This window comes from Eriocheir sinensis, unplaced genomic scaffold (assembly GCF_024679095.1).
Source record: "Eriocheir sinensis breed Jianghai 21 unplaced genomic scaffold, ASM2467909v1 Scaffold1886, whole genome shotgun sequence".
NCBI lineage: Eukaryota > Metazoa > Arthropoda > Malacostraca > Decapoda > Varunidae > Eriocheir > Eriocheir sinensis.
The window spans coordinates 9235-18011 of NW_026111279.1; the positions used below are offsets into that span (position 1 = coordinate 9235).

The window sequence follows — 8777 nt, forward strand, 5'->3', positions numbered from 1 at the left end:
TTAGCGATCACGAGAACACATTTGAGAGGACGCGCGCCAGGAAAATTCAAAACATACGACGCGAAAATTCATGAATATAAGCGGTCACAGCGTCACGGGATCGCAGAGGCTTGATTAAATAAGCGATTGGAGCGGTTTAAGGGTCAAGTAACGTGAACGGGCTCAGTCCCATTTCATACGTGACCGATGCGTCCTCGCCATCTTAAGTAACGTGAACGGGCTCAGTCCCAGTTCATACGTGACCGATGCGTCCTCGTCATCTTAAGTAACGTGAACGGGCTCAGTCCCAATTCAGACGTGACCGATGCGTCTTCGTCATCTTCAGTAACGTGAACGGGCTCAGTCCCAATTCAGACGTGACCGACGCGTCCTCGTCATCTTAAGTAACGTGAACGGACTCAGTCCCAATTCAGACGTGACCGACGCGTCCTCGTCATCTTAAGTAACGTGAACGGGCTCAGTCCCAATTCAGACGTGACCGACGCGTCTGTGGAAAATATATATATAGCCACTTATTGGGGTAAACCCTCTGAAATCCCCTCACCTTCGTAGGTGTGGCTCACAGTTAAATGCTGGGTTTATAAAAAGGTGTTCAGGTTTCTACTCACATAAAAGGGAGATGGATTCCAGTTATTTGAATGTTGTCCTCGTACCCTAAACAAACCACTGAAAAGGGCGACACGTAATGATTTAGTGAATTGTTGTGAAAGTTAATTTATTTTAGCATGACAACCTCAGGTGATTCTGAACTATTGATATAATTTACCTGAGGTTTGTTGTTTTCATGCTCCGTAACGACACCGCTTATTCGTGGTGCCGAACACTTTACTGCCCTTCTGTCGCGTGGACGTTATGACGCACCACACGTACAGTACTGCTTCATACGCAACGTCTCCGATTCTCGTGAGTCGTGCGTATTTCTTTCCCCTCCTAACACCTCACCTATTTGGCCAAATTAGGATTAATGCTAGAAAGGTACTTAGCTGTAACCATCAGGGTGTTAATGACAGGCAGCAGTATTGTTGATCGACGAATCCTAGTTGTTAGTAGTATAGTAGTCCGGGCGTCGTGTCTGCTCGCCGTATCTGGTAAGGCTGGTGATGCGGGAGCAGTATTGTAGTTTGACGTATCCCGGCAGTAAGTAGTAGAAATCCAGGGCGTCGACTGCTTGCCGTGTCTAAGTAAATATCGAGCCCGACGGTGGATCACAACCAGCGCCGACCCGTCTTCTTTCAATAGCTATAAGCTGCTGCCTCTGACAGGCTCGCTTCCTCTCTCGCTGCCTTCCCTCGCACTCTGAAGCGCTATTCGAAGCAGCTCTTTGAAGCATCGTTTTATTTAAGTTAGTTTGCTGGTTAACTTATTTTTTATTTGTTACTTGTGTAATATAGTCCTCTCCTCGTAAGTAGGAGTAGCATTTTTGTTGTTGTTGTTAGCTGTGCAATCTAGTCCTCTCCTCGTAAGTAGGAGTAGCATTTTTGTTGTTGTTGTTAGCTGTGCAATCTAGTCCTCTCCTCGTAAGTAGGAGTAGCATTTTTCTTATAATTACTCCCCCCATTTTTTTGTAGTTTTATTTTTTTCTTATTCCCTGTCAAATAAATTTTTGACATCCTCCCCGCGAAGGAAATATTTTAACCCATTGTCATGTACAGTAATTTTACAATATTTACATTAATCCATTCTCATTACTGAGGTGTCTGATGGCCTGTTGAGCTTTAGTAAAGGCCTCACGCCTCGCTTTATATTGCACCTCACTCGTCTCAGTCGCTTCAGGATCACAGTGTAACTCTAAGGGAATGAGTTTGTTAATGGTCTTTAAACCTTTTGTTCCTTTAGAAATCACCTCCACTACTCTTGTGATGCCAGACTTGTCAGGATGCTTGGCTGTAATTCTTCCTAGAGGCCAAGAATCTCTGTTTCCTTCAGTTTCAACGATCACTATATCGCCCACGTTTAAGGTGTCTTTATCACTCGGTGGTTGGGCTCCATAGAACCTTTCGCGTAATGACATTAGGTATTCTTTCTTCCACACCCTTTCCCAGTGTTTAATTCTCTCACAAATAAATGTGTATCTGTTATGCAATTCATCCACGCTGAGGTAGTCTGGGTCCGTGGATTTATCTTCTATATCAACAGGCATAGGCTGTAAACGTCTCCCATATATCAAATGTGCAGGGGTCAAGGGTTGCGGATGACTGACGTCATCATCTATGTAGGTTAATGGGCGGTTGTTTATCCGCATTTCTACTTCTGTCAAGATGGTTCGTAATTCATCCTCAGAAATTTTCCTTTTGAAAAGAACTTTCCTAATGCAGCTCTTTACTACACCAATTAGCCGTTCATAAAATCCTCCCATCCATGGGGCTCGGGGGGGTATAAACCTCCATTCAATCAGATGTTTATTCAGGTGAGCTTTAACAAGTGGCTCTTCATGTAAATTTTGTAGGAATTTTTCTGCCCCTTTGAAGTTACTGGCGTTGTCGGATATTATTACTTTAGGAGAGGATCGCCGCGCAATGAACCTTCTTAACAAATTGATAAATGTTTGCGCTGTTAAGTCCTTTGCTAATTCCAAGTGAACAGCACGTGTAGTGGCACACGTGAACAAGCAAATGTAATACTTATCAAACCCATTGTTCGTAGGGTTACTGATAGTTATACTTCCCGTGTAGTCTATCCCAACCGTATGAAAAGGTTCTGCATGAATTACCCTTTCTTTAGGTAATGCAGGGGGACCTGGTAGCTTCATCTTTCTTCCGTTCATGATTCGACACACAAGGCATTTGCTGATCTCATTTTTTACTATCTGTCTTCCTTTTGGTATCCAGTACTGTTCCCGCACTAAACTCAGATTCTCGGCTACCCCTCCATGCAATGTTTGTTCATGCGCTCTTCTCACAATAAGTGAGGTAAGCCAAGATCGACGAGGAAGTAATATGGGAAATTTTGCCGGAATTCCTATATCACTGTTTGATAGTCTGCCTCTACAGTGAATCAGTTTAGTGTTTGAGTCCATATACAAACCAAGGCTTCTTACTAAACTTAGTTTTCCTTTAGTGAAGTAATTCTTAGAAGTGAGATATTCGTATTCTTCTTGATAATGATACTGTTGTATGCCTTGCAACCAGTATGTCATTGCACTCGGTAGTTGCACCGAAGGCTTAACTGCCTTGATGAATTTGAAGACATTATTGGTTACATTAATAATCTTTGTAAGAGAAGACATATCTGAAGCCTTGAATATGGGGTCACAAGTAACTGCCTCTACTACGGTGTTTACGCTAACCACGTTTTCTTTCTGTGCTGGCCACTTGTCTGGACGGTCTATCCAAAAGGGCCCATGCATCCAGAGCGTTTCCTTTAATAAATTATCCAGGGATGTTCCTCTTGACAGAAGATCCGCCGGGTTGCTGCTGGATGGTACGCAGTTAAAGTTGAAGTTAGAAGCGAGTTCTCTTATACTCGCTACTCTGTTTTTGACATAAACTATATTGCTGTTATTGTTTTTTATCCATTGAAGAGCAGCTTCATTATCCGACCATATGAAGACATTTTCTATGTTCAAAGTCTTAAGAGTGTTTGTAACATACTTTGCTAGTTGCGTTCCCACTTGTATAGCTGTTAGTTCCAATTGTGGGAGTGAGCGAACTTTCATTGGTGTTACTCTAGCTTTGGCAGTTAATATGTTGCTCTTGTCGTCTGACACAAGGTAGGCTACTGCTCCATACGCCTTCGCTGAGGCATCACAAAATACGTGAAGCGTACATGACTTATTATCTTGCCCTATATTTCGGGGGAAAAGGATGGCATCTGCTTTCAAGAAATCAGCTTTTAATTTCAGCCATTCCTCTGTAAAGGAGGGAGGCAAAGGCTCGTCCCAACCACGCTTCATTTGCCAGGCTTCTTTTACTAGTAATTTTCCCCTGATGGTAATTGGTGCTAGTAACCCAAGCGGGTCAAATACTGAAGATATCAGAGACAATAATTTCCTCTTGCTAAGGGAACTGTGGTCCACAAGAGCAGGTGGTTTGATACTTAGCTCGTCATTCTGAACATCCCAGTACAGACCCAATACGCTAGTAGAAGAAGGAACTGTATAATCTTCAAAATCCTCCGCAATTCTACTATTAAGGGCCGCATTATTAGAGACCCACACCCTCAGGGGAAGATTAGCCCTGGCTAATTCCATGTTTGCATTTTCGTAGACATCAAATAGTCGTTGTTGGCAATCAACTGTCCCTTGAAAGTTGTCCACGTAGAGGTTCTGGCTTATTAGAGTTTTGTAAATATTGTCAGAGTTCCTTAGATGGTAATCTATGGTAGCTTGCAAGAGGAATGGACTACATGTTGCTCCAAATAACACCGACTTGAACCGATATGTAACTGGAGGAAAACTAAGATTCTGCGGATTTTCATACCACAGAAACCTTGTGAAATCTCTATCACACTCTTGTAATCCTACTCTCAGAAAGGCTTTACTTATATCTGCACTGAATGCGTACTTGTTAGTTCTGAATCTTAGCAATACGTCGCTTAGTTTTTCAGTTAAGGAGGGTCCTTTCATTAGGCAGTCGTTTAGAGACGGTTGGCCGCTCCTCTTGGCACTGCAGTTGAATACAATACGCAAGGGAGTTGTAGCACTATCTTTCTTAATCCCGTGATGAGGGAGATAGTGGCACTGATCTGTCGGAGATGCTGCTGGAACTATCTCAATGAAATCATTCTCTAATTGAGTCTGAATCAGATCATGATAAACTTCAACTTCATTTCGTGCCGCCAGGGTATTTGCTAAACTCTTCAGCTGTCCTAACGCCATAGAAAAATTGCTGGGAAGTTTAGGGCAATTCAATTTCCATGGCAGCCTGACGAAGTACTTATTTCCTTTGAACTGTACAGAATCTAGATAATCTTGGTATGCCAAACAGTCATCTGGTGGAGGTTTCTGGGTATCAATTCCTATGGTGTCTAAATCCCACAGTTTATGGATTTCCACCTCAGTTTCTTCCATCAGCTGTTTGATCTCCGTAGGATCTGGTTGGATACACAATCTGGCCACCAGTGCATTCTGTGAATTTTCTGAAGATTCAGTTTCGTTATTAGGAATCTGTCCATATATTAAATACCCTCCAGGGCTTCCACTCAGTCGAGTTTGAGAGTAAGTTGCGAGACCTGTGATAAATTCTCCGTAGAAGTCTCCACCTATGACAAGTTCTATTCCATCTATTACATCACTAGTCAAATGTTTGTCCGCAAGTTCAAGCCCAGCCTCCTTCAACATCTTTGCAACTCTGGTTAGTCCTGGCACACTGATTTTTTCTGGGAGCCGCTCAACTACTACGGCAGTTATTCTTTTAAGCCTGTTACCAAGACGAACAACCGGGCGTACCAAGTTATACTCTTCATAATCCTTTGAATGTAAAAACCCAGACATAGCCAGTCTAACTTTCCCACTTATCTTCAACTGTAGCTTCTTAACCAAGTCTTCTTTGATAAAAGTACACTGAGATCCTTGGTCAAAGAACGCTCTGGTATATAGTTTTTGTTTGCTATGTTCATTGCGAACTTCTATGGTTGCTGTGGGAAGTGCTGTTGATCTAGACTTCACTTTGCCTTTAACTGACATGACAGCTTGCTGTGTGGTTTGTGGACGTTCTTCTTGAACACTACTACTCCTGCCTTTAACCTTGGAAACACACAGTGCGGTATGATGTTTACCTTTATGACATCTTTTGCAGTCTAGTAACACCATATTGCAATTGTCTGCATTGTGTTGTGTACTAACACATCTACTGCATCGGTTTAATTCCATCAAGCGAGATTGTCTCATTCACTTGTATAGTGTCGACCGCTGCAGTACATACATACACATTTTCCTTTGTTCTGAAGGTTTACCTTTGATTTAGGTTTAGCTTGATCAGTTCCTTTGTGATAGGAATACGTTCCAATATCAATTTTTGCATTTTGTTTCTCATTCGTTGAAGTATTATTATCCTTTGACTTCTTGCTCACCTGTCCATCTTCTATGTCCATGTGAGATACTAGATGCTTTAGGCCATCTGTCATCTCCTCTATAGAAAAATAGTTCTTACCATATTTTAGGTAGAGTTGATGAATAGCTGCTTTAGGAAGCTTACGTTGGAACATGAAGGCTATTATCCACTCGCAGTCCGAGTAGTCTGTTTTGTCTTTCAGTGCCCTTGTTAAGTTTATTAAAGATATTCTAAAGGACTCAAGATCATTCCTGCTGTTAGTAGGAGATGCAAGATCTAGAATTTTACTCAAGATGCCTCTTTTAATCCTTTCCCCATCTCCATAAACTTCCTTTAAAGCATCAACAGCGTGCTGGTAGTTAACATCAAGAGATGGAATATTCTTAATTAAGTCTAGTGCACTGCCTTTTAATTGAGACTTTAAATACTGTAATTTGGTTACTGGCTCTAAGTCACTTCGTTTCCCGATTTGGGCCTGAAACTGATCAAAAAAGGATTCTTATTCAGTGTAGTCGCCTGAAAACGTTGGCAATTTAATTATGGGCAGCTTTGGTATTGCCATAGTGCCTACTCTGGGAGCTTCATTCTTTGGGTTCTCACCAAGGTTTCGTAAGCGAGATTTAAATTTCGCCAAATTGTCTTGATAGTTCTCCCAAACTGTATAGTATTCTTCTTGCTCCGAACTCGTGTCAGATCCCACATCAGAAGCTATCATTGTTGCTTCTAAACTCATGTAAGCTTCTTCATACCCAGGCCACTTTCTCTCGAGGAAAGAAATTGATGTTTCCAATTTATCTATATCTATAGTTTCACTTGAGATAATCGAATTGCAGTTGTTGATGGCTCTTGTTATGTGGCCTTTAAAGGCTTGCAAGGATCTTTTACACTGTTCGATAGAAGTCATTGTTGTTATATTAAATCTAAGTTGCTTTATTAAGGTGGTGCTCAACACAGTTCCTGAATTTTGAAGCAATGTAGAATTTTGTTAGTGGCTCAAAGTGCACACCATCAGCTGTGTGTCCTGTTGCAAAGGGTTTCGCTCCCAAGTTGATGGTTCGAATGTTCTTGTTCTTTAAACTTTTCCACAAACCTTTATTAATTGCCTTTGAAACCTTATTATAAGTTGTAGGACTAACTCCAAATCTATTACCATTACTGTAATGTCGAGGCTCCAGTAATGTGACAGCCACTCGTTTATTAAGTTGTTGAAGGTGGTCAGTGATTCGAAGTATCTCATTAATTAGTTCCCGAGGACTGCAGCCATCATAAACGTCATTGCCGCCCAAGAACAGAATGGCTAAGTCGTGTTCATCTTCCCGCATTACATGGAATCGTGAATGCTCCCAAAAATCTTTAAGTTTTCCGCCATTTACTTTACAGATTTCAATTTCTGTATCTTGAAGGGCTGGTATAAAGTTAGGAACCTGCGAATGACCTCCAATAACAACCCTGTAACTCATTACAATTCAAACAACTGGAAATCCGGTTCGAAGGACCATTAATTTTAACTGTGGAAAATATATAGCCACTTATTGGGGTAAACCCTCTGAAATCCCCTCACCTTCGTAGGTGTGGCTCACAGTTAAATGCTGGGTTTATAAAAAGGTGTTCAGGTTTCTACTCACATAAAAGGGAGATGGATTCCAGTTATTTGAATGTTGTCCTCGTACCCTAAACAAACCACTGAAAAGGGCGAAACGTAATGATTTAGTGAATTGTTGTGAAAGTTAATTTATTTTAGCATGACAACCTCAGGTGATTCTGAACTATTGATATAATTTACCTGAGGTTTGTTGTTTTCATGCTCCGTAACGACACCGCTTATTCGTGGTGCCGAACACTTTACTGCCCTTCTGTCGCGTGGACGTTATGACGCACCACACGTACAGTACTGCTTCATACGCAACGTCTCCGATTCTCGTGAGTCGTGCGTATTTCTTTCCCCTCCTAACACCTCACCTATTTGGCCAAATTAGGATTAATGCTAGAAAGGTACTTAGCTGTAACCATCAGGGTGTTAATGACAGGCAGCAGTATTGTTGATCGACGAATCCTAGTTGTTAGTAGTATAGTAGTCCGGGCGTCGTGTCTGCTCGCCGTATCTGGTAAGGCTGGTGATGCGGGAGCAGTATTGTAGTTTGACGTATCCCGGCAGTAAGTAGTAGAAATCCAGGGCGTCGACTGCTTGCCGTGTCTAAGTAAATATCGAGCCCGACGGTGGATCACAACCAGCGCCGACCCGTCTCCTTTCAATAGCTATAAGCTGCTGCTCTGACAGGCTCGCTTCCTCTCTCGCTGCCTTCCCTCGCACTCTGAAGCGCTATTCGAAGCAGCTCTTTGAAGCATCGTTTTATTTAAGTTAGTTTGCTGGTTAACTTATTTTTTATTTGTTACTTGTGTAATATAGTCCTCTCCTCGTAAGTAGGAGTAGCATTTTTGTTGTTGTTGTTAGCTGTGCAATCTAGTCCTCTCCTCGTAAGTAGGAGTAGCATTTTTGTTGTTGTTGTTAGCTGTGCAATCTAGTCCTCTCCTCGTAAGTAGGAGTAGCATTTTTCTTATAATTACTCCCCCCATTTTTTTGTAGTTTTATTTTTTTCTTATTCCCTGTCAAATAAATTTTTGACAGCGTCCTCGTCATCTTAAGTAACGTGAACGGGCTCAGTCCCAATTCAGACGTGACCGACGCGTCCTCGTCATCTTAAGTAACGTGAACGGGCTCAGTTCCAATTCAGACATGACCGACGCGTCCTCGTCATCTTAAGTAACGTGAACGGGCTCAGTCCCAAT

The 8777-nt window shown here is 42.0% G+C and overlaps 1 protein-coding gene across 1 annotated transcript; it reads right to left on the reverse strand.

The window, feature by feature from the left end:
• Positions 1 to 501: 501 nt before the first annotated feature.
• Positions 502 to 4295, reverse strand: LOC126990672 (uncharacterized). Its single transcript, XM_050849356.1, has 2 exons — positions 767 to 4295; positions 502 to 666 (listed from the first exon to the last, which is right to left on the reverse strand). Exon 1 carries the CDS (start codon positions 4187 to 4189, stop codon positions 1667 to 1669), a length of 2523 nt encoding a protein of 840 aa, XP_050705313.1. The 5' UTR covers positions 4190 to 4295; the 3' UTR covers positions 502 to 666; positions 767 to 1666.
• Positions 4296 to 8777: the final 4482 nt, after the last annotated feature.

Coding starts and splice junctions, on each gene's coding strand:
- LOC126990672 (XM_050849356.1), bottom strand. CDS start 4,189: ATGGAATTAGCCAGGGCTAATCTTCCCCTGAGGGTGTGGGTCTCTAAT.